General features: G+C 36.7%; 1 protein-coding gene across 10 annotated transcripts in view; it reads right to left on the bottom strand.

Moving 5' to 3' along the window:
* The window catches only part of ETV1 (ETS variant transcription factor 1), a 98,357-nt gene that overhangs the window by 18,909 nt on the left and 51,964 nt on the right, over positions 1-27,484 (bottom strand). For 6 of the 10 annotated variants that reach the window (XM_030822157.1, XM_030822164.1, XM_030822158.1 and 3 more), the window contains 3 exons: positions 25,200-25,388; positions 20,931-21,178; positions 1,286-1,354 (listed from right to left, as the gene is read on the bottom strand). In XM_030822157.1, the coding sequence (XP_030678017.1) occupies positions 1,286-1,354; positions 20,931-21,178; positions 25,200-25,388 (506 nt within the window). The remainder of the gene's footprint in view (positions 1-1,285; positions 1,355-20,930; positions 21,179-25,199; positions 25,389-27,484) is intronic. The other 4 variants (XM_003252579.3, XM_030822160.1, XM_030822162.1 and 1 more) reach the window with 2 other exon arrangements.

Raw genomic sequence — 27,484 nt, forward strand, 5'->3', positions numbered from 1 at the left:
TAGTTATTTATATTGTTAACTCAAGCCAGAGCTCACCTAAATATTGGCAAGGATTTATAATGTATCGTCTCCTTTTTCAGATTCATCTAAATTTTATTGTTCAATGAAAAAGTGAGAAAGCAAGGTGAATTACTGGTATTCACATTAAATTATTAGTCTGATGCTCTGAGACAGATTTATTTTATCCCCTTACTTTCTTGTAAAAATATTTAGGTGGATTAACCTTCCTGTACTCAATTAGCAAGATAAAAGGAAAAAATAAGTTTCCCTTTTTTTTTTTTTTTTTTTTTTTTGCTGTAAGGTAAGTCCACAGAAAAAAAATGCAAAATAAATCAACAGCTTTTCATAATAATTTCCTCTCTCAAATATCCTTCACTGTGAACTTTCGTTGTTGCTATCTGTAACTACCAGGAATAAATTTCATAGAGTTTACTTTTATTTCTCAAATGTATTGGTCTTTATGGTGGGTATATAATACTAACAACAGAAGCAATGATAATTACATTGCATTTGTGCAAAACTTTTAATTTCAAATATTTTACATTTACCATCTCATACTACCCTTTAAAATTCTACTAATATCATTTATACAAAATAACCAATATTAGACCTAGCCTAAAAGAATGCATCCAAGTCGATCCTATTAAAGAGATGTAGAGTGTTTAGGTTAGGAACCATGCACATATTTCAGAAATCCTTTACTGACGATTATATCCAGATGAAATCATTTTTACCATTACTTTTTAGGTATCAAAGTCCTTTAGAGGCAAAGCTTTCCTACCACGGTTACCACAAACCTGTCTACGAGAAAACTCTTTCTCTAGGTCTCCTATGTGAAATCTCATTCATATAAATTATTTGTCCAAAAATATAAAATCCAGAACATTTAAAGGTGAAAACCTTTAAATCGATGGTATTTTACTCCAAAACTATGACTAGGTCTGTAAAAGCAAAACCAAATATTCCTCGAAGATACATTTCAGTAGTAGTAAAGTCGGCTAATCTATAAAGCATATGTTCTATTTTAAAAGGATGTGGTTGTTGACAAAAAAGAACACAGAAATCCACTTTTCAGTTGTTTCTATGCATATGACTCATGTTAACAACAAGATAGCACTACCTGAAACATCTTCTTTTTACTTTGGAGATAGTCTTAAAACAATTGCTTAGGGAACATAAATGATTTTTCCCAAATAATATAATGATTAATTAAATGACGTCATATTTGGGATGTCTGATTATTCTGAACGGTATTTACACGGAATTTCAATGGTGGACAACTTAACTTCTGTTCTGCTGGGATGAGCCAGGAAGCCTTCTTGCCTCATATAAATGGAGTGGCAGCTAGGCACTTCTGAAAGAGGAGACAATATTGGTGAAAAAGTCTGGAACTGAAACGCTGCAGTTATCAATGGACAGGGTGCAGACAGAGAAGATACAGAAACGGACACAGGTTCCCATGTGGGGAACATGTCAAAATATAATCAACATTTCAGGCAGGGCCCACACATGAAAGGAAAGAATGAAGAGTATATATCTTGGTGAATGCTGATTCTCTTGAATAGGAAGGTGAATTCAAAGTTTTACCCAAATAAACCTTGCTAAAGGTCAGCTCAAACAGCAACCCACATGAATGTGATGGTGTCCTTGAAACAGGGTCACAAGTTTTAAATATGCACCAGGACATTTAGCAAATACATTTGTATAATCCCATAGCATTCTATGAATATAGCAACATTTGAAACACTTAGAAGCTTTCAAGTTGAAAATACTGTAAAATGTATTATCAAAAGTTTTATTATGCTATTATACTATGCCTTCTTCATATGAAGTATTATGAAGCATATAATTCTGACCATATAAAAGACAGAGTTAACACTGTTTCCTGATATCTGCATTTATAATAGGGTTGCAGTATAGTTAATCTTTAGGGTTACCAAATAGTTAGCAATCCATTTTAGCTCAACTTCTTAGCCAATGGTACTTCAAATTAATTTTTAATGCTATTTTGATTTATTCCCAGACATAAGGTCCCTTAAAGCAGCTGGGGCTGGAAGGGACAGTGTTAATAACTCTGCCATCAGCTCAGCAGCTGCTTTGAGGCAAGCATTTTGTTGAACTAATGTTGACACCCTGCCACAAAATACTTTTATTGACTGCTGCACACCTGGATTGCGGCTATAAAAACAGCTGGCTGACTCTGGAGGCAGCTAGAGGAAAACAGATAGGCTAAACTCTATTACATATAAGTGTGACTAAATGCAGTCTTTCCTTCCCAGAGTGGGAGAAAAGGAGGGAGAAAGGAAGTGCAAACATTTCTGAGAAATTCACTATTTAATGTCAAAGAACACCTTATAAAAGTGTTTTAACATATTACAAAATTAGCATAATCCTGGAAAACTAGGTATTTGACATCAGATTTGAGATCTGATGAATAATTTCACTAATACATACCATCTCTATTCAAACAGCTGATTTGTTTGTTGCTATATTTACTTTATAACATTCTTAATAAATTCTAATCTATGATATTTAAGATATACTGATGTAAAATTCATAATAAATTAATAACTTATATAATAAGGCTAATGCCAGAATCTCCATTACACTTCCAAAGGCCAAAACTTGTGAACTCAAAAAAGCAATGGATGGCAGTTTAGAAATATATGGAATACGACTGTGTTTTTGCCAATTCCTGTTACTATTTATACTCTAGTGTAAATAAAATTAACATCTAGCTCTTAAAATGGATACACTTGGCTAGCATTGTTTAAATCTGGTCTATACTTAAAATTGGTGTCCTTTATACAGTCCAGAGAAGCCTGAAAAAATATGGCTAAGGGGAGATTATCCCTATAAAGTAAGTAAAGTCATGTTATCCTTAAGTGATATCAGTTAATTTATGACTATCAGAGTGGGTCAGACTCTAATCAAATTGTAGAAACATTTCCAAAGTGATTATTCAATCAAATGACTAACATGGTTAATTAGGAGCCATAAACATTGCTCTGAAGTTCATCAAAGTAATGACTTGCCCAGAAAAATTACTGCTAATTAAATTGCCTGCTGCTTTCATTTCTACCTTATCTAATAAAAAATCCAACCAATGAAGTTTGGCATTACATTTTAACTTTTGTTAAATGCTTGACTATGATCCAAACTAGCTAAGCGGCGACTTCAAAGGCAAATGTTTTGTGGCAGAGGAAGGAGGCATTGCATATACATTCACTTCTGTTTCTTCACAAATAAAATGTACATAGTTCAACAACTGTAACAAGATGTAGTTTGACCCATGCAAAAATATTAAGATGACAGCATATTCACACTGTCCTATTATGCATCCACAGATTATAGTTTTAGGATCATTAGTACAAGTACAGCACAATGGTTATAAACAGGCACCTTGTCATCTGATAGAACTGATTTTGAATCTCAGTTCTGACATTGCATGGGAGTATGACATTTTGTTGTTATTTAACATCTCTAACTCCCAACTTCCTCATCTGTAAAATGGGAATAATAATAATGACATCCTTAGAAGGGTTGTTGGGAGGACCATATGGAGTAAGTTACGTGCAACATTTTGCGCAGTATCTGCACACTGTAAGAATTCACCATACGGGAATTTATTAATAACACTCTATTTTTAAGTGATCCTCACAAGTATTTAAACTAAGTACTTTAACCACAGTACTTAAAACTAGAAATAATTATATATCTAAATAAGTTACATTTGTTATCTTACTCTGCTGTTCTTAAATTATATGAGATGACTGATTTGTTGATTATTAGTGTACCTATTCTGGAATGTTTTTCACAAATCTATCTATTAATCTATGATATCTAAAATACAATAAAATTCATTATAAACTTATAAGGTTTAAGCCAGACTCTCCAGTAGATGCTTTAACTATTTGGGGGTACCTCTTTTTTTTTTTTTTTGAGACAGTCTCGCTCTGTCGCCCAGGCTGGAGTGCAGTGGCGCGATCTCGGCTCACTGCAAGCTCCGCCTCCTGGCTCACGCCATTCTCCTGCCTCAGCCTCCTGAGTAGCTGGGACTACAGGCGTCCGCCAGCACGCCCGGCTAATTTTTTGTATTTTTAGTAGAGATGGGGTTTCACCATGTTGACCAGGCTGGTCTCGAACTCTTGACCTCAAGTGATCCATCCACCTCGGCCTCCCAAAGTGCTGGGATTACAGGCATGAGTCACCTCGCCCGGCCGGGGGTACCTCTTTTGAGCTTCTTTTTACAGTATTACCCCCTCATGTTAGCTCCTAAAGGGCTCTGGCTTTAAAAGTTTTAAATTAAATCTAAAAATTAAATTATGTAAATTTAATTTAGAACAAAGAATTTTATTTGTTTCAAAACTTGTGGATCAAAGACCTCTATGACATATTAGTACTGGCCAAATCAGCTTACAGAAATTAAACTGCCTATAATTTGTTACAGATGAGTTCATGGTGATGAAAGCTGATCTAATATGCTGTAAAAATTCAAAGCAACAAAGCACTGCTGTCATTTTAATGCACTAATCAATGTAATGGAAGTTAAGAATAATAAACTAACAACCCAAACTATCTAATTTGATTAGTCTTCACGTTTAGTAACATCAGTAAAGTTCTCTTCAAATTAAAATACACAGACAAGAAACTAAAAAAAAAAAAAAACTTACTTTCTTCTCTGTCTCTTGATTTGCATTTTCAAGCTATGCTGGGAAACATAATATTGATTTGGGAAGATTTACCAAAGGTTTGACCACAAAGTGCAGTTTTGAATTTGCACATTTAAAATTGCTAGGCACTCTCTGATTTGCATATTTGCTGCCTCTATGGCAGAATGGAGGCTCTCCTTTAGGGGAGAGTTTGCTTAAAATTTCAAGGAGCTACATCAGGCCACGGCAAAGAGAAAAGATTTGCCACAATTGTCTGAAATATCTGTACAGAGGTGGCTGAAATTGCTCTGCTATCAAATGGTGTGTAAATCTGGAATTATAACATAACCTCTAAATAAGGGAGAAAAACAAGTCTCTTTCATTTGATGCTTTTGGTTAAATTCCTCTAGCAATAATGAGTGTATAACTTAATTAAGCATTCGAATCTCTTAGAGTAAATGAGAAATCTCAGTAAAATATAAATATGTTTGATGTTTTATTTTAATGTGGTTTTGCTTTCCTGTAAGTATATAGTGCAAAGCTGGATTGATTATACACTTCACTAACTCCTTGTGGAGGTGATATGACAAAATCAAGCCCACATAAACTTGTCTATTGTATATTGATGATTTCTAAAACTTGGCACATAAAATATCCACAGCCAAAATGTGTATGTAAACACATACCTGAAATTATCATATACTCAGTAAAAAATGTGTGTGTGTATCAATGCATACCTAGGAGTTTCAACTAGTTTTTCAAAAACATTTGTCTATTATGTAAAAAATACTGAGTTATATTAAGCATTAATGTCACCAATCTCATTCAAGAAAGATGAGCATACTGACAGATCTTGCCAATATTCTATCTCTTTTAAACTTGGTACTTTACTAGATTTTTTGTTTGCTTACTTCTTCTCATTTGCTGTTAAGCTCATAGTTTATGTTTAAAATCCAAAGGTTTACAAGGGTGCATAAATAACCTGAGTTTTATGCAGATGTGTTTAAATGCAAAGGCATCACATATATGCCATACTTTTAGCCTGCTTTTCCAATTGTCACGTCAAATTGAGTGCAGTCAATTGAGAAAACTTATTTCATAAAGTTTCCTAGAATGAATGATAATGGAAATAAATTTTTTTTTACCACTTTTACCATATGACTACTCTATTGTAGAACAAGTCTAAAAGTAATTATCTTCCAAAATAAGGACATATATATCTGAATTCATGTGAGAATGATAGCAAAAAAGTCAAGTTTTATAAGACCTATTTGCTGTTCATTAGTAAGCTCAATGTGAATATAACATCTTAGTTACTAAACTTGATGTGAATGTAACATCTTAGCTACTGAACTGGATGTGAATATAACATCTTAGTTACTGAACTTCACATGAATGTAACATCTTAGTTACTGAACTTCACATGAATGTAACATCTTAGTTACTGAACCTCATGTGAAGAAGGCAGCAAAGCTGGAGAAATCCTGACAAGGGAGTGATAAATTTAGTATTACCTCACTCACACTTAGATGGGATCTTTCTCTTTAGGGTTTTAAGTAAACTGTGAATATAAATAATGTAAAATCTGCAGAGATACTTACTTCACAATAGCTCAGAGGTACTGAATCTACTATTGATTGAGTATAGGGGGAGAACTATGTTAATTTTTAGATGGTTTTAATATGCTTGTAACAGCATTTGCAAAATCTTAAAAAAAGAGAGAGAAAAGTAGGGGTCAGAGGTGGTGGCTCACGTCTGTAATCCTAGCACTTTGGGAGGCCAAGGTGGGCAGATCGCTTGAGGTCAGGGGTTCCAGACCACCCTAGCCAACATGGTGAAACCCTGTCTCTACTAAAAATACAAAATTTAGCCGGGCATGGTGGCGCGTGCCTGTCATCCTAGCTACTCGGGAGGCTGAGGCAGGAGAATCACTTGAACCTAGGAGGTGGAGGTTTCAGCAAGCCGAGATTGTACCACTGCACTCCAGCCTGGGTGACAGAGTGAGACTCCGTCTCAAAAAAAGAGTAGGCAGGGCACAGTAGCTCGTGCCTGTAATCTTGGCACTTTGGGAGGCCGAGGTGGGAGGATTGATTGAGCCCAGGAGTTCAAGACCAGCCTGGGCAATATGGTGAAACCCCATCTCTACCAAAAATATTTAAAAAGTTAGCTGGATGTGGTGGCACACACCTGTAGTCCCAGCTACTCAAGAGGCTAAGATGGGAGGATGGTTTGAGCATAGGAGGCAGAGGTTGCAGTGAGCCCAGATCATACTACTGTACTCCAACCTAGGCAACAGAGCCAGACCTTGTCCAAAAAAAAAAAAAGTAAAAGTAAAGTAAAGAAAGAAAAAGTAAAAGTAAAATAAGTAAATAATGAAGTTATAGCAGTTATCTGAATTTAGGTGCTTTTGAAAACTTAAGGCTACATGGCAAAAAGTAACAGTATAGAATTTTATCTACACAATTATAAACTTCTCTTGTAAGCACCTGGGGTTTTCTTTTGGACAGTACCCCACACAAATAATGACCAGATCCAAACAACATTAGATTATATGATCTACTAGGCTCACACTATTACAAGTTTTACAAGCCTGTGATAGTCTTACTAAGCTGAAATTTTAAAATAAAGTTGAAGTGATAGAAAACATGGGCACAACTGTAACTTTGAGTATTTATTTATTTATTTATTTTGAGATGGAGTTTCACTCTTGTTGCCCAGGCTGGAGTGTAACAGTGCGATCTCAGCTCACTGCAACCTTTGCCTCCCGGGTTCAAGTGATTCTCCCGCCTCAGCCTCCCTAGTAGCTGGGATTACAGGCATGCACCACCATGCCCTGCTAATTTTGTACTTTTAGTAGAGACAGGGTTTCACTATCTTAAGTCAGGCTGGTTTTGAACTCCTGACCTCAGGTGATCCACCGCCTTGGCCTCCCAAAGTACTGGGGTTACAGGCGTAAGCCACCACGCCTGACCAACTTTGAGTATTTATTTCATACTAACATACTCTGACAATTAACAGAGGTTTAAAAGAAAATATGAGGCCGGGCGCGGGGGCTCACACCTGTAATCCCAGCATTTTGGGAGGCCGAGGCGGGTGGATCATGAGGTCAGGAGATGGAGACCATCCTGGCTAACACGGTGAAACCCCATCTCTACTGAAAATACAAAAAATTAGCCAGGAGTGGTGGTGGGCGCCAGTAGTCCCAGCCATGTGGGAGGCTGAGGCAGGAGAATGGGGTGAACCCGGGAGGCGGAGCTTGCAGTTAACCGAGATCGTGCCACTGCACTCCAGACTGGGAGACAGAGTGAGACTCCATCTCAAAAAAAAAAAAAAAAAAAAAGAAAAGAAAAAGAAAATATGATACAGGATGCCATTAGCTGCCAAAATGGGCCACACAAAATTCTGAAGAGATAGTGGTTTTAACGTGGAATTTCAATGCTAAATTTCTCTCCTGCTGGAATCTACATGATTTGAAAAAAAACATACCATGAACAGCTTTGTCCTCTTGTTTTCATCTCTCCTTGGATCACCACAATATTCAGATAACTTTTTCTATTTGCTTTGAATATGAATAATACTACTAAGAAGTTCAGCAAGACTGTTTCTCTTGCTGGACTAGCACAATATGACTGTTTTAAGAGTATTGTCCCTCTTATTTTATCTTATCCTGTAGCCCCAAATACTGTACTTTTAATTATTAGAAATAATAATGGCATCTTAATAAAGGACTAGCAGTCTTTGAAGAAGTATCTAGTCAAAATAAAATCATGTCAATGGAAATCCTTTATTATTGCCTGCACCCCATTATGTGCTAGAAACTGTAACTTTATAAACATAACCATATTTATATATTTATATCAGTAACTTTATAAACATAACCATATTTAACCATTACAAAAACACTAAAAGATGAGAGTTATTTGCCCTTTTATAAATGAGGAAACTGGAGGCATAAGGGGTTACAAAACACGCTCAATATGACACAAATTGTAAATGGATGTCAGGCCCAGGATTTAGTATAATATTTCCAGTGTCATACTAAGTGAGTGGTTTTTTTTTTTTAAAATACTGAGAAAAACAGATGAAGCAGTGAAATGTACAGACCCACATACTAAAAAAAAAAAAAAAAAAAATTACCGGAACGGAGAGTTGAAAAATACTTTTAAAGAGAATAGTTAAATGAATCACAGTAACACATGCTTGTTGTTCTTTTGGTTTTTTTTTTTTTGATACTTTTCATATTTATCTTTGAATTACTTTCCTGTAAAATTTTCCAGATTGTTAGAGAAAACTAAATAGAAACCACACACACACACACACACACACACACACACACACAATAAGAACAATAACCATCCATTTAATCTGATAAAAATTCCTTGAAAATTTTTTCAAGTTGTTCATATCCTAGTTGAAAATGTTTTATGATATAAAATGTCTCTTTTCCTCAAACCTATTAGTTAACTCATTTAAGTATAGAAATCATTTAAGTGTAAAAATTCTAAAACTATAATAGAAACCTAAAAACATATACTTAGTTATGTAAACACTTTAAAAAATGTTATATGTTCCCTTCTTTTGTTCACATTCATGAAACAGACAAAAACACACAAAGACACACACACACACACACACAGAGAGAGAGAGAGAGAGAGAAGAGAGATCCAAACATGTATCTTTAAACTGTCTCATTTAATTTCAAATCTCAGTTCCACTTATAAAAACAGTTGTATGTTCACTTTACCCACTTGAAATAAGCAGTTCTGGGCCTAAATATCCTGGTTGTTTTATTAAAAAAGAAACTAAAAGTCCCACACTATAAAAGCACACTCCACCCCCTTCTAATTGCCTTTTTCCAAGCTAGTACAACTCACAAGCAGATTACCCATCCCTTCCCCCTTTCCTGCCTGTAAAATCCAAGTTAGACAAACACTGTGGGGCTGAAATGACATATTTGAATGGAATTCAGACCCACCAGTTCCTGTTTATGTTTCTGATTTGAGAATGTTGTCTTCTCATTCACTATACATTAGGAACACTGCAAGGCCATAAATAGTGTCAGGTTACTTGCAAGCAGGACCAATGAGCATTAATCATTACTTCCAGTCAACTGGCAAAAGCAGCAGCTGATGGAACACTACACCCTTCAGCTCTGTATAAATGGACATTCCAGAGACAGTGAGTGTGTGTGTGTGTGTGTTTCCTTTCAGTCTCCATTTTATGAATGAAACTCCAGGCTCTATAGCATCCATTCATGTAAGAGAAATGCTTACAGGGCTCTGCCCCTAGGGATCAATCAGTCATGGGTAAAACTGGTATGATTGGTTTAAGACAGCCTTCAGCCTTCCATTACTGACTTAAAATGCAGTCCCTGTCCATTTGGCCTGTGTTAATGCATAAAGAGTAAATCCAGACTGTAGTCTCAATTCTCAAATCAAATCACTAGAGCCAATGCCACTTACTGTAACTGTAGATTTAGAGCATATTTAAGTATTTCTTAGAAAAACTGATATAGTGGGCCAGAGTACTGGTTTGGGAGATTTGCAATTTTAACTCCAAAAGGAATGAGGAAAACTCATATGAGACATGCTAAGCAATAAAATGCAAAGTCAAATTGTGAGGCCAATCTATGACCTCTATTATAATAACAAAATCAATTAGGAAGACATCACTGTCACTTTTCACGATTGAAGCACCTAAAAATCAGAGATTAAGTGATCTACTAGTCCACAAATCACTGGCTGAGTTAAAGAAAATTATCTTTGGATATTGAGAAAGAGCTAAGATGTTAACATTTTCTGAAAGTTCAATAGCTCATTCTTTAAAGTTCCCAAGTGATCCTATACTTGAATGTCTTTAAGCAATAGTTTTAGAGTTAGGAGGGAAAAAATGAGCTGCCATGTTTCAGGAGAAAATGTAGCCATAAGCAAATGATGTTCTGTACTGGCATAAGGCCATAGTTTGGCCTTTGGAAGTGTTACATATCAAGTACAAAAGGCCAAAGTTCATGGAATCATAATCATTGCTGCACTGGAAATTACTAAAGATGGCAATACTTAAAAATATCCAGAGTTTTTAGGGAAAGGAAGCAATATACGAGCAATTATGGAAATACTTTTTGAAGAGTCAATCCTATCCTGAATAGTGTTAAATATGGAATGGGTTTTATTAGCCATTTGTAATTTGGTCCTTGACTCCAAAGGGGAAAAAAACACTTTTTTCTTTCGGTGACCTGAAGCCATGTGAGAAAAAAGTTGCAGTAAACAGTCCCTGTGTATATCTCTAAACCACTGATCAACAGATCCCTACCATGCCTACAGAAAAGGAAGAGGATAAACAGAAAAATTGCCCAGTCTTTGGTTTTAAACCTGGGAAGGATTATTTATTATGGCATTGTGACAAATATTTAACCTCCAATTTCTAATATCTGATTAATAAAGTCATACAGAATAAATAAATTTATGGCCATATGTTAGAGCTCAAAACTAAAATACTTAACTTAGGCAGGTGGGAGACAAACCCACCATTCAGAAAAAATATGGGACAGAGGAAAGTCACTAAAGAGTGAACGTATACCGAATTATTAATTTTTTGCTAACTTTTTTTCCAGGGCTTTAAAAATAGTCAATATTTTCTAAGGAATTACTCTTTAAGGTGGTTCAAAAATATGTAAATAAAAATGACAAACTGAAGATGAATATCTTCAAATGTAATATTTCATATTTAAAATAATTGTAATATGTTGTCTAACTTCCATTATTCAATATATTTAAAGTCTGATCAATGTAATACATGAATTACAACTTTATAATTATTAGGGGCTGGATATAAAATTCATAATAGATTGATTTGAGAAGTATATGCATTATCTATATTGAAATAATTTGTTTAGGTGTTCAGAGTTTTAGATATTGTGGTTTTTATAATTCTAGGCCTTCTCCTATAACTATATAAGAGAGAGGTGGGTCTTGAGATAGACTGCTGCAGTTGCTGAGAAGAGAAGAAGGCATACATTCGTAACAACTTGGTGACTCTTCCATACTTTCAAAGGGAATATGAATAGAAAAATACTATCCTACTTCCTTTCCTCCTTAGCTGCCTAATTAGAATCCCAGCAATAATACAATTTTTAAAAAATAACTGAGATAAAATAATTTCTTCAGTGTGAAAACACTGAATAGTAAGTGACATTGGAATGTTCAGACAGTGGTGGTATGCACCTGTAATCCCAACCACGGTGAGGCTGAGGAGGGAGAATTGCTTGAGGCCAAGAGTTAGCAACTTACCTGGGCAAGACAGCGAGACCCTATCTCTTTAAAACACATCAGGCAAAACAAAACAAGACACACACACACAGAATGTTCAAGCGGGAGAAATTATTGATCATGGGCTTTCCATTTTGGAAATAATGAAGCCTGCTAGTTTATGGTAATCCTTGAATATTCAAAATAAATATCAGTTACCTTTATTTCTACTCCCTGTGTTCCATCTGACTTTAATTAGTGTCTTTCAACAGCTTTCCTTTTTGTAATCACTGCATACTTTCTGTTTCCTGGATAATATTTTTGGTTGTTTATGTGTACCCCAATTGTTCAGAAAGGATGAAAGAAAAGTGTATTAGAAAATATGTGTGAGGTTAGTTTCCCTAGAATACGTATCTCATCTTGTAAGTAAATAGTAATAAATTGTTTTTTAAGGTAAAATATCCTGATGACACAATTTCTGAGATATTGCTAGATGAGTAGTAGTAATAAATGCAATAGTAATAGTTTAGAAATAAATGACTGGGACATTTTAGCCCTCTGAATGTTGTCATTTTTTTCTTAAGTTTTGTGCAAGTTTAGTCAGTTGACTGAGGCTCTGACACGTCATCTCCAAACCTATAAAACACTACACATTTATATTTTTATATGGATGCAAAAAATAACCATGTTGTTCTTGCTCCATTACCCAATTATTTAATCCTACAACTTTCACTTTCAAACCATATTATAAACTCTGCAAGGGGAAGCCCAAGCAATGCTTACTACTACAGGCAGCATTAGGAATTACTTCACTACTTTTCCTACTATTTGATTAGGATGAGTATCCACCAACACAGCAAAACATAGAATAACATTTACAATATAAAAACATTCCTCTCTTGCCATTTCAGAAACCCAAGAGTATTTAAATTTCTTGATTAAAGTGCCAGCTTGGGCCTATGTGAATAGCAGATAGATTTGTCAGCTCTGACAGATGAAAGTTAAACATATTCCAGTTTTAACATATTTAACATAAGGTAAATATTTTTTCAGTATTTATTTCATCATTTTCCTGCCTACACATAATTTTTCGATGTGCTAAGGACAGATAACCGTTCTCTAAATTTACAGGCTTTTCTACTGGCTTTTGTCAAAGCCCTAATAGGGTAATAAAGAAGTATATGAGGAGCTTGGGAGGGGTTGTTGGGGTGAATAATGGATGGATTTTAAATGAAGAATGGGCCTGGCACGGTGGCTCATGCCTGTTATCCCAGCATTTTGGGAGGCTGAGGTGGGCGGATCACCTAAGGTTGGAAGTTTGAGACCAGCATGACCAACATGGAGAAACCGTGTCTCTACTAAAAATACAAAATTAGCCGGGCATGGTGGTGGTGCACGCCTGTGATCCCAGCTACTCAGGAGGCTGAGGCAGGAGAATCATTTGAATTAGGGAGGCAGAGGTTGTGGTGAGCTGAGATCGTGCCATTGTACTCCAGCCGGGGCAACAAGAGTGAAACTCCGTCTCAAAAAAAATAATAAAATAAATAAAATAAAATGAAGAATGGAAAAAGCACCCTATTCCTCAAAAACAGCTTTCTTTACATCTGTTGGAGATCCTGTAATCCCTCATAAGCTTACTTGTGAAAAATGGATTCAGCTAACAATGGTCTGAAAAGCACGGCTCAAGGTGAAGTGTAAGCCACTGAGCCATCAAGGGCATTAAGAAAGAAAGAGTGAGGTCCAATGAGAAGACTCAAACTAAGTTCATGCAATCAAGGACTTAGAGCTTGGAAGGGCCATTAATTAGCCACTTTTTCTTCTCATTATTTTTCAGCCTTTTTCAAAAGAGCTATTACAAAAGATCACTTCTTTGATAATCTCAGTTCTTAAGAATGCTCATGGTATATTTTTTAAAAGAAAGCAGAATGCATCTTCATCATTTATATCGTTGAATTGCTCTATTTTTCTACCTCACTGCAGTGAACACCTTAACATTTAGAGTAAAATGTGGGCACTATTTAATGTGAAATGTTCTCCTCCCAAATTAGTGAAAGCACACCTCACATCTTCAAGCAGATGCCCTGGATCATGAAGAGCCTTCGAAAACCATACAAAAACACTCAGTATTTCCTTTTAATCTGAACAATTATGTAGAAAGACAAATCATGAACTCTCCACTAAACTAAGAATTAGAAAATACTAATTTTAGTTTTGGCTGCTTCACAATATATCTGTAACTGATGGTAAGTTACTTCATTTGGATGAACCTCAGATATTTATCTGTAAAATTTGGGTGTGAAGAAGAAGTTTGAAGTAGGTGAACTTCAAGAGCTTTCATGATAAAAGGATTTAGAATTCTATGAAACATTTATTTGTGTCAACTTCCCAATTTAAAATAGCATGAACAACATTTGCCGCCAAAGAGTTACGTGCCTCCAAATTGAAAAAAGGCCTTATCAGCAGCGGCAGGAGTGGCCTTAAGAAACACAATTTAAAAATGCAAAAACATTTTCTTTGGCAAACATATGATGTTGAGTTCTCACCCCTGCCCTCTGCTTTTATTTCCTACTCTCTCTAAGCTCAAAGTACGCGGCATTGTCCTTTATTTTCTTATTTTAGCTATCTTCCTCTCACCTTTGAAAGTTCTTCTTTCCCTCTCTTCATTCCCTACTCTGATTAAGTTGCTCCACCACATGGCTGAGAAGCATTGTTTAATTAGGATAACAGACTAGGTCTTAAGGGCTAAAAACACCTTATTAATGTACATTACTCCTCCAACCAACTACTGGGTTAAGATTTTTAATAAACTACAATGTGCAAAGGAATAAAATCCTAATGGTAGGACTGCAAGCACTGTGCCAGGTGAACATGAATCCCATTATTTTCCCTCCCTCCTCTAAGGCAGTCCTAGACACAAACCAATAGAAAGTCATTTACGCTTACAACATATGAGACTGTAACATCCTTTACTTGTTTTCACTTATAGGACTGACGTGATGACTTTGGACAATTCTCTTCTTCAACTATAAATTGATTGTTTTTTTTTTTTTTTTTTTTTGAGACGGAGTCTCGCTCTGTTGCCCAGGCTGGAGTGCAGTGGCGCGATCTCGGCTCACTGCAAGCTCCACCTCCCATGTTCACACCATTCTCCTGCCTCAGCCTCCCGAGTAGCTGGGACTACAGGTGCCCGCCACCGTGTCCGGCTAATTTTTTGTATTTTTTTTTAGTAGAGACGGGGTTTCACCGTGGTCTTGATCTCCTGACCTCGTGATCCACCCACCCCACCCTCCCAAAGTGCTGGGATTACAGGCATGAGCCACCGTGCCTGGCCAGATTGATTTTTTTTTTTTAAATACTCATTCTGTTTGATTAGGAAAGCAGCACATAAGCATTGTTAAAATATAAAATATTAATACTTCACAGATACAAAATATCACCTATAATATCACCACCTATATATAGCCAAGGTATTTCTGTACTGGCTCTTAATTTGCATGAGTTATGCTTTGCATACTTTTAAAAACTCAGTAGTCTCATTTTATTAAATATTTTTCAAAAATCTGACTTCTAATGGCTGCATAATATTTCTTTTACAGGTACCCATAACTTACTTTACCATTCACTTATTATATATTTTTAATATTTTGCTTTCTCTCTGTCTCTCTCAAACATTCACTATGCATCTTTCACTATGTCTTAGAATAAATTCCTGAGAGTGAAATTACCCCCATCAAAACATGTGAACACTGTGTGCTGGTATTTTTTAAAGTCAAAGTTTAGTTTCATGTGCCCACTACCCCTCTAAAAAAATCTACTGTAAGATATCAAAAAGTAAAATAAAATGAAACAAAAAAAGCAAAATATCAACCAACCAACTAACAAATTCAGCTCTAATAAAATATATTGCTATAAACATCTAAAATATTTGCCTCACTGGACATTCTGAATTTGCAAAACCTCATATGTGGTCATGAAAATGGGAAAATAGTCTTGACTCTAAGAAAAAAGAATACTTTGTACGGGAATCTCCATGAGGCACTCCAGATGAAGCACTCAATGTGTATTTAATACTTCTTATGTGGGCATTTGACCATAAGGGAATGAAAAAAAAATCATGTTGGATTTAGAAAAAAGCAACCAACCAACAACAACAAAAAATGTGTACTGCTTTATGCAGCATAATTAAGGCTAGAGAAGACAAGGAAAGTGACAAAAATAGATGGATTGGATTGGATCTTTTAGAACCTAGTATCATGATACAATCATGATCATACTGTACTGGTTCATCAAATTGGCCCTAAATATCTGTTTCTTGTTTCCTCACTGTCTTCTGATCGAAGTTATTTTCTTTTCTCCTGAATAAAAATTTATACTCTACTAACATAGTATTTTGCATTTTTTATCTTAAATATTAGGCAGTTGAAATTGCATTCCTGTAATTATAATTATAACTAATAGACCTTCCATTTCCCATGTCATAATTAATGTCAGGCTTTATTAGAGCACAATCATAAGCTACCTTTTCCCTTACGAGGCTTCTTTTATTTTCACAACATTTATGGTGTATAGAATTAAGCAATAAAGAGTTCTAAAGGTCTTCTGTAAGAATAGCCTTTGGATCATAGATGCTGAGTTAACTGACTTAGAAAATGCTTTTTACGGCAGGGCGCAGTGGCTCACGCCTGTAATCCCGGCACTTTGGGAGGCTGAGGCTGGCGGATCACTTGAGGTCAGGCGTTTGAGACCAGCCTAGCCAACGTGATGAACCCCTGTCTCTAATTAAAAACAGAAAAATCAGCTGGGCATGGTGGTACACGCCTGTAGTCCCAGATACTCAGGAGGCTGAGGCAGGAGAACTGCTTGAACCTGGGAGGCGGAGGTTGCGGTGAGCCGAAATCACACCACTGCACTCCAGCCTGGGCGACAGAATGAAACTCCATCTCAAAATACAAAAACAAATAAAGAAAATGCTTTTCACATTGTTTTTAAACCACATATAAATCTATGTGCTTCCTAATGTGCTATTTGTTCAACACCAATAGGTGAAAAAATAAATCACTGATTCAGTGATAAATGCATTAGATTTCCTCAAAGATTATTAAGCATACTTTCAGCAAGGATGAAAAAATTAATGACAACCAAACAAAATATCTACGGATCATATTTGTTGATTGCAATGTATGACATTTACACATGTGTCAACTTAACTGCAGCAATCTCGTGGCGAGTAAAATACATTTTGATACCCACAGATTAATTTTTCATAGGCCCTGGTTATGGGGTTACTATATTTATTTTAAATCCTATCGGAAAGATATAATTTTACCATTTAACTATTCAAGCAAAATACAACTGTATCCTACTGCGAACTGAAATTAGAACTCAAAGGTGGTATACAACTTTGGTAATTTTAAATATAATTTAAAGCGCAGAATGCAATATAAAATTAACAGCTTTTTAGGTAAGAATTTTACAAGTAATCTGCAAGACATGGCATACTTACAAAAGAGATGCCATACATACCTTCGACAAACGATGCTGGACTATGTTTTGAAGATTATATATGACTCAATCTGTGCTTTTGAGGGTCAAATAGTGACTGGCTCTGAAGTCCGTATTACGTATGAATGTAATTCTTACAGCACAAGATGCTATATTTCGCCTTTATTAGAATTTTAAAATCTCGTTTCCATTAGGTTCACATCTTCTTAAGAAAAGTTATACATTCTCAATACCACACTACATATAACTGTATATACAATATAAATATGAGGAGAAGATATACATGGAGCAATCATAGAATCAAGAAAAGAGTTTCAGGCTGGGCATGGTGGCTCACGCCTGTAATCCCAGCACTTTAGCAGGCTGAGGCGGGCAGATCACTAGGTCAAGAGATTGAGACCAGCCTGACCAACATGGAGAAACCCCATCTCTACTAAAAATACAAAATTAGCCGGGCATGGTGGCGCATGCCTGTAATCCCAGCTACTCCGGAGGCTGAGGCAGGAGAATCGCTTGAACCTGGGAGGCAGAGTTTGCGGTGAGCTGAGATTGAGCCACTGCACTCCAGCCTGGCAACAGAGCAAGACTCCATCTCAAAAAAAAAAAAAAAAAAAAGAAAGAAAAAGAAGAGTTTCAATGTTGCTCTTTTTGGTATCATACATATAAAAACATTTCTAGGCAGGGCATGGTGGCTCACACCAGTAATCCCAGCACTTTGGGAGGCCAAGGCAGCCAGATCACCTGAGGTCAGGAGTCTGAGACCAGCCTGGCCAACATGGTGAAACCCCGTCTCTACTAAAACTACAAAAATCAGCCGGGCATGATGGCGGGTGCCTGTAATCCCAGTTACTCGGGAGGCTGAGGCGGGAGTATTGCTTGGACCCGGGAGGCGGAGGTTGCAGTGAGCTGAGAATGCACCACTGCACTCAAGCCTGGGCGACAGAGCGAGACTCCGTCTCAAAAAAAATTCATTTCTAGAGCACAAAAAGAAATATTTTAAGTGCTATGCTATACATGTTCTTTGGAATGATTATTTGAGATAATTTATATGATTTCCACATAAAGTTTCTTGAAATCATGATGAATTTTAAAAACTACAACAAATTAAAATGTGGTTTTGGGAATAAGGATAATATAAATTAACAGGATTTGAAATTTACAGAGATAAATGTGTACTATTTATAATAAAGCCCACTGTATTGCAGGGTTCTTAATTATAGACACCAGTGGACGATACAAAAGGTTCTAAACCGAGACCACAATGGGAATTTCAAGATACTCCCCAAATTACAGTCCCTGGGGCAAAAATTCAAATAAAGACTCTTATACAATCTGTTAAAATTTCTTAAATTGTAAATCAGCCAAGTAAACTGATAAATAAGGTGTCTTCTCATCTTTGCAACTGTATACCATAACAACCTCACAGCCATGTCAAATTTAGTAGTTGAGGAAATCTCTAAAATGAGCCTGGAAGAGTATGGTATGGAGAAAGCTAGTACCCAGTCTTCAGATCCTGACGCACCCCACTTTTTGTCTCTCTTCCTATCCTTGAGCTCAATACTGGGCCACGCTGTGAGAGTTTCACACACCAAGATCCATCCTCATGCCTTCACAAACAGCTGCCCTTTAGCCACCCTTGAACCTAGCACTATATATAGGAGCAATGTGCTCTGCTTTCAGAAAACAGGGCCTGGGATGAACTTGCTCAGGCCTTGGAAGTAGACTCAAGGCCACTTGGGCAGAGAATTCATAGGTTTTGGGGAGCTCGCATGCTTTCTAGAAGTTGAGGCATGCCTCAAGGGGGCCAATTCCCTTCATCCTTTGAACTTATTGGCCAGTGTAGAAGGATGACCAGAGGGAGACTTCTAAGTCACAGGGGTCTCTTTTGCAGAGCCTTAAGGGCGTTCATTATCAAGCAGGTAATCTCATATGCAAACTGGTAGCTCCAGACCTGGAGATAGTTTTCTTTACTCAAGTAGACTGATGATAGAAAAACTCAGCAGAGGAAGCAATACTCCCTTCATAAAGAATACCCAAACTTTATATCCAGACAAAAGGAAATGAAACTGTTCTCAAATATTTCCATATCCACAACCATCTATTGACCAGATACAATAATGTTAACAATATTTTACAGGTACATGGTAACCTTATAAACATTAGCTTTTATTTCATAGATTATTTTTCAAAATACCTGAGATGTGTTAAAAACAGATGTCCTGATTTGGCAGATTATAGAAGGAAAAACTCAGCAGAGTTAAGTAATTCTTTTAAAGTCTCAAGGTTCAAATATTGGCAAAGTTGGTGGTACTATTTGGAAAAAAAAAATTTTTTTTTTTTTTTGAGATGGAGTCTTACTCTGTCACCCAGGCTGGAGTGCAATGGCACAATCTCGGCTCACTATAACTTCCACCTCCTGGGTTCAACCAACTTTCCTGCCTCAGCCTATCAAGTAGCTGGGACTACAGGCACGTGCCACCATGCCCAGCTAATTTTTTGTATTTTTAGTAGAGACAGGGTTTCACCATGTTAGCCAGGATGGTCTCAATCTCCTGACCTCGTAACCCACCCACCTCGGCCTCCCAAAGTGCTGGGATTACAGGCATGAGCCACCAGACTGGAAAAGATTTTAAACCTTCCCTCCTTTCAGGAAACCCCTCTCCCCCACTTGACGCGCTGCTTTGTACTACTTTCTAGCTCACAGAGACAAAGCTAAACTTTACGAATAATCTGTTATTCCCCTCTTAATATAATATGTAAGAATTCTTACTTACGAACACTTAGAATCTTTGCCACCAATAATTTTTTTTTTTTTTTTTTTTTAGATTTTTGAGACGGAGTCTCTCTCTGTCACCCAGGCTGGAGTGCAGTGGTGCGATCTCGGCTCACTGCAACCTCTGCCTCCCGGGTTCAAGCAATTCTCTTGCCTCAGCCTCCCGAGTACCTGGGACTACAGGCACGTGCCACCATCCCTGGCTAATTTTTTGTATATTTAGTAGAGACGGGGTTTCACCGTGTTAGCCAGGGTGGCCTCAATCTCCTGACCTCGTGATCCACCAGTCTCAGCCTCCCAAAGTGCTGGGATTACAGGCGTGATCCACCACACCAGGACCCCAGTAATTTTTTAAAAAATGTTATAAGCAATATGTGACCTAGTTCAGAAGAATATTACTTTCTGTAAACATTTTTATTAAGTAGCACTGTAGTAGCAAAATAACAAGAAAAAAAAAATGCAGAATTAAGAAAAAAATTGCAATGTCCCTCTTGAGCTGAGACTGTACATAATTCTGTAAAGTGTATTTTTCTTTAAACTGGTTTTGTTTCCAGACACTATTTCAACCATCACCTCATGTCAAAATGACCTGATAGTCCAAATCTTTACACGTAGATGAAGTTTTAATGAAGGGACAAAATCTGAAAGATCTTATTAAAAAATGATCAGGAGCTACCTAGTCTGATACCAACACTAACCAACGTGACAAGGGAGGTGAAAAAGTGCCTTGAATGTAATTTGAGCAGAGCACGGGCCTACCTGAGTCATATGCAAAATCTCTGGGTTCCTGTTTAATCATCAGAGGAGGGGGAAAGCTTTGGCTGGCCGCACTGCCAACCATGGTGTTGTGTTCATACACTGGGTCGTGGTACTCCTGCTTAAAGCCTTGTGGTGGGAAGGGGATGTTTGGCTCAGACATCTGGCGTTGGTACATAGGACGTCCTTCCCTTGGCATTGTCGGCAAAGGAGGAAAGGAGTTACAGGGTTCAGAAAGCTGGCGGCGAAATCTAGGGAATAAGAGAGTGTGTTTCAGATGAAATGGTAACGTGGAACATTCTTTAAAATACGGATACGGTTTTTCATTTCTTAGTGAATGAACATGATACCAGCTGACCTGAAGTGTAAATCTTTAACAAGCATTACATTTTTCTTTCCTGGGTTAATAGCTCTATGTTTTTTAATCATATGACTTACATTCCCTTTCTAATCAGTCTCTTGCAGCACTGTTGCAGTATATGAATTAAAGATGTACTTTGAGTAAGGATTGGAGAGCAATGAACAACTTTGAGGATTTTACACACACACACACACACCACACACACACACACACACAACGATTAATGGCTAAAACACCTAGTTCTAAATCAATTGGATCACTGATAATTTCCACACAAAAGAGTCTTAAATGATTATATACCAAAAAAAAAAGGGAGGAGGGAAATAGAGTCTGATCTCAAACTGCATCCTCTATCTTTTAATTCTGTTACCAAACTGATCAATAAACAAAAAACCAAACAAACAAAAACCTACTTATTGGTTTTCCTTCCATTACCATCCATTGCTGAGGAAGTAAGAGAGGAATGACTCTTCTCAAATCAGCAGGACTTTCAATTCCTCAACAATGTCCTAATTAACATTGTGTTCTAGTAAGAAACAAAACTGGGTATTATAAGGACTCAAACCCAAGCTGGTTTTAAAAAGACTACCTCTTTACTGTCAAACAGCAATGCAGACCATATTGGCTTCCAATAGATTCAAATACAGTATCAGGTTGATAAAAAAAAAAGCATAAATCCACAGCTGATCTCCAAAGGTGAAAATAACATATAGTGTTGGTATAGGTTTGGGGCAAGTCCCGCTGTTAGGACATGAGGAAGTTCTGAGGCCTCAGCAGAAGGCTAGAAATGAGTCCTATGCCTCTTCCTTCTTGGTTATACTTCATAACGATTGGCTAATCACATAATCCTTCTGTTCTGTGTTTCTCATCCATAATATCATTGACCCACCACAAAGATGTGGATTAATTAAAGATTTAAAAGTGCTCTAAAAATGCCCCAGGAGTGCTTAAAAATAACCTATAAAACACTTCTATGAGCAAATATAAGCCTATTAACCCCCCCACTAAAAGCATTCCTGAGACTTTAATTTGGAAAGTTAGCATTTAATTTCGGTAATGTTAAATGAAAATAAGGTAAAAGCTAAAGAATGGCAAAGCGATTGCTTTAGCATTTCTAAGAACACTCCATCCTGTGATTTAACTCTAGGCTCACTGGTGGTCATGGAAAGCACTGAAATTCCACCTACACCTGCAGAAAATAAACTTAGAAACTCGGATATTGCAGAGCAGTTAGGCTGACTGGCACTGCATTCATTTCCCTTCTCTTGCTTATTTCATTAGCCAAAAAAAGAAACAGAAATTATCATTAAGAACTGTCAAGGAGTGAATCAGAAAATTGTAACTTGAAGTTAAAATAAGAAACTGGCTCACTTGTGAAGCCTTAAAAGGAAGTTAATAATACTTGTAACTGAAAGCTTTGTAAGGAATCAAGCCATTTGTTTTTACGAGTCGACCTGATTCCAGTTGGAAGTTGCTGGGGAACATGTATATATCAAACACGCATGCTTCTCAGGAAGTTGCAAGGTTTTGGTGCAATTCTTAGGAGCCACTGACCAATGGTAAAGAGAAAGTGATTCAAGAAGCTTCTGGAAAGGAGTTAACAGATAAGGAGACATACTGATGAACTCCCAGATCAAGAAAAACAGGGTGTAAGTGGTGGAAACACTGAGAAAGAGAGACAGGGCTCCTGCACAGTGGGTTCAGGAAAAAGTGCCAAAGGGCTGGCCCAAGGAGCAGAGTGAGGCTGAGGAAAGGAAGCAGGGTGCAGGCCAGTTGGCCGTAAAGCGTTCCCAGAGTGAAGTGGGGTGCCTGGCTGGAGGGGGTGTTTTGGGGAAAGGATCTGTTCCCAGAGCAAATTTGCCATTTATAACTGAGGGACTGTCATTTGTTGGCCAGAGCCCTCTAAGAAATCCTCCTCAGAAACATACGGCTTCAGAGATTTTCCTGGGACTGGCCAGCTGGTACTGTCCTCAAAACTCAGTCAGGGGTCAGTGGGAAAAGACCCCGAGCTTCCCTCTTGGAGTTCCGGGCCGGCTGTTCGCAGTCTCAAATATTTGACTTCAAGTAGAGAAACTAAAATGGATTTGGCTAAAGCATTTCAAGTTAGGTCACCTAAAACCAGGCACACTGCTTATTCAGCAGTCACCTTCCCTAAGAAATAACCAGTTTGCACAAAAAGCGAATTATACAATCTGTAATTCTGGCGCTGATCAGAAGAGTGAGATTCAGTTATCAAGAGCTCCGAGAAGTCACCAGTAGTGGAGAAAATAAAACTTTGTTTGTTCATACTTTTTTGTTCCCTTTTAGCTCTGCACAATGTGCATCTGTTTAATGGCCCACCCTGCAATAAGAATTCTTTCATCTGTATTTACAAAACTGTTTACACAGATGCACATACCATTGCACTCTGACAAAGTCTCAAGGCTACGGGGTGAGAAGAAAAAGATAATAGGAAGCATTTAATAACTACCCCACAAGAGGACTTAGTGATGGAAACAAGGGTGGAAAAGACAAGGCTTTGTATCACATTGTAAAGAACGCTTTCATCTTATGCCCTTTATAGCAAAATGAGTTTCTGAATTTGAGATTGAGTCCCATGAAAAAACCTATAAAAAGTAGATTTGAGTGCTCCCTTATTTTCAGAAAGTTGCCAGTGGCACATCTTCTGCTTTCCTCTGCTGATCTAGAAGATTCCTTTGGCTGAGTTATTTTTACAATGGTGTCTCAGAGCCAGTTTGCACTGACTTATTGTCAAACTTGCAGGAATTTTTTGAGCCAGTTCTTAAACACAGCCACTATTAAGAGTTAAATTATATAACTTCACAATCAAAAAATATGTTAAAAACAAAAGATAAAAATGCAAAACTCATCACTTTCTAATGATCTTACTACATTTCATTACCAATTATACACCTGAGGTTACTTATGTCTCCTGTATCCGTATGCTAGAAATACTACATTACGCTGTGCTATTGCATCTTTGCAACTCGGCATTCAGGGTTGTCACAGTGATGGCTCATAGTGGGCCATGAAAGCAATATGTACATCACAGACCCAGCAAAAGCTACTGATGAGGGCGTTTTGTTTTTCTCTCATGCAGGCTGTTGCAAACATTTACCAGCACACCACTGCATATAGAAGCACAAGGCAGAAGAGATAAAGGAGATGCTGTATATAAGCAACCTGGATTTTAAGCTGTATATTAAGGTAGTACATCTCAGAACCTCTACAGGTTTTATTTAATATTTTATTTAAATATGAATTTCTTAATCTCAAGGAGTCAAGAATTACCTAACACAGTATTCTCCTTAGATCTTCGCTATGTTTCTTGCCTTGCTCCTTTCTAAGTAATACTAATTGAGTCTCTATCTCTTTAATTGTATATTCTCAGTGTCCAGAGTCATGTGTCTACTGATATTAAATATTCATCACCTGGAAAAGATGGTCAACAGTTTTAATCAAATAAATTATATTCTGCAAAACTATGTACAGCTGAACCATTCAATATAAGGTAAAAAACCTAATTCCATAAGCTACCTACTAAAATTAGTCTCCTAACTTTACAGAACAAGTACACACATATGCTCATAAAAATGGGATGATCTGATTTAAAGTTTAAGTGAAGCAATTTAATTCAAGCAAAGCGAAAGGGAAATGCTCAAATGTCAGTAGATAGATTAATTTTCCATTTTAGCAACCAATTTAAATGTTTATAAAAGGAATGTTTATAAATGACTTTCTCCACAAATTATAAGTATAGATAGAGTGAGCTCTTTCTAAAAATATTTTGCACAGATGTGCAAAATTAATAGGCTCACCTTAGATCTACTCCAGGCCTTCAGAATTGTTAATACAAATTTTTTCCAAGAATGCAAAAAACAGTTTCTAGAAAACTGGTATCTGCAGGTTACCTGTGGTCCATGGGGTAGCTGCTATCTGGTATGGACTGCGATGGAGGGAGGTGAGCTGGGAAGGCCCGGTCAGGTTTCGGTGTATGAGTTGAGTTTGGAGATGCATGATGCAGTGGGGACACTGGCGTGCTGGATGGTGTGGGGGGGTTGGAGGGCCTCATTCCCACTTGTGGCTTCTGATCATAGGCACTACCCAGGGGACAAAAGAAAAGAGAACATTTCTTTCTTTGGAGCAATTTTTTTAAGAAGTTTCTAATCCAAAGGAAGAAAAGATATTTTAGACTGAAGTCAAATGGAAATGAAAACTTTGTTGTTGCTGTTGTTGTTTAAATCCAGAACAGATAAACTTCAAAATCACAACACCCTTAAACAGAAAATAGGATAATTAATGCAAAACCTTGTAACACAACAAATATTAAATGTGTATTTTTAATGCATATACAAACAACTTAGTATAGGGAAAATTACGTCCAAAAAAGCAGTGGTATTTTTCCCATCTATTCTTGATATATCTATTTAACAAAGTTTGATAGATCTTTCCTAAATTATTAAATACTTCTGATATTATATTCTTCTTTTATATTATGTAAGATTTTAAAACAAGAACATCAGCTTAATAAGGTAGAGACTACACCTGGCTTGCTTTTATTTGTGGTGGGATTTTAAGATGCTTTTACTTTATTTTCATTTTATTATATTAAATAAATGATGCTTGGCATTAACTTCCTCACATGGGATAATGAAGATTAATGAGGTAAATTAAAATGTCTGATATATTTAAACTTTCTTAGAGAATAAGTACAAAATAATGTTATTAGGAATAAAATCCTATTATAGTCTAACTTCTAAACACTCACAGTTACAAAAGAATAAAACGAGTAAGCTTGATTTTATATTATGATTTTAAACTGCTTTCCTACGTGTAACTTTCAGGAATGTGATTTAACTAATTTTTGTCATCTATAAAATATTTTACTAAAACTAAATTTTCTTAAAATTTTTTAACAACAGGACATTTCTAAGTTAGAATGCTGTATTTCATTTTGCTGGGCGCAGTGGCTCTTGCCCGTGATCCTAGCACTTTGGGAGACTGAGGTGGGAGGATCGCTTAAGCACAGGAGTTTAAGATCAGCCTGAGCAACATGGTGAAACCCCGTCTCTACTAAAAATACAAAAAATTAGCTGGGCGTGGTGATGCATGTCTGTAGGCTCAGATACTCCCGAGACTGAGGTGAGAGGATCGCTTAAACTCGGGAGGCAGAGGTTGCAGTGAGCCCAGATTGCGCCACTGCACTCCAGCCTGGCTGACAGAGTGAGACCCTGTCTCCAAAAAAATAAGTAAAATAAAATAAAAAGCAATCATCAGTACACTTTTTTCTTTAGAAAGAAATATTTCTTTTTGAATTAAATTATGTAATAATTTATTCTGTTGCTCCATCAATGCAACGGAATCATATCCAGCTGCAAAAATCTTTTACAAGGAGTAAAGGAATATATGCTGCACAAGGCTGCTCTTGCTTTAAAGCAAAGTCAACAGTGTTCATATAATGAATTCCATGTTTGGTTCCACCTGTGTTCTTTACCAGTATTTCTGAAGAAAAACCCACTTCTTTTGTGAAATGGTTCACCTAACTCATTCTCATGAATGAAGAAAAAAATGATACTATTCCCCCATGAAATGCTGTACTCAATAATATTTTCTGTGTAGAGATGGAAGTACCAGAATTTATTGCATATACCATATATCACTGTGGGGATTATTCATCCCCCAAAAGAAACACAAAATATTCAGGTAATTCCTTTATTATTGATTTGTGGATGTCAGATATGGCATATAAAACAGTGATGATTTCACAGTCACAATTCTGATTAATGCTGAAAGGCAATGACAATTCTATATCTAACTGGCATTGACTAGAAATTCCTCAATATGTTAAATAATTATGCTGTGGATACACAGTACTTGTAAGGAGAAAATGCAAAAACAAAACTAAACTATAAAATAAAACTCCGATCGATCAATACTGTCTTATCTGAACTCAGTATGCTTTAATAGTTAGCTTCTACAAGAGACCTTTTTTTATAAAACTTTGCAGTTTCAACTGAGCTAGCTCATAATTTCAGGCTCTGGTGAACCTCTTAGAAAAGCAAATATAAAAGACAAGTTTGCAAGAACAAATGGTAATAAAATATCTGAGCATTGGTCAGCTGCCATAATGGCACAAGTCTATGTTTCTTTTTTATTTTTGAGATGGAGTCTCGCTCTTGTTGCCCAGGCTGGAGTG

Source organism: Nomascus leucogenys, chromosome 11 (genome assembly GCF_006542625.1).
Source record: "Nomascus leucogenys isolate Asia chromosome 11, Asia_NLE_v1, whole genome shotgun sequence".
Classification (NCBI taxonomy): Eukaryota; Metazoa; Chordata; class Mammalia; order Primates; family Hylobatidae; genus Nomascus; species Nomascus leucogenys.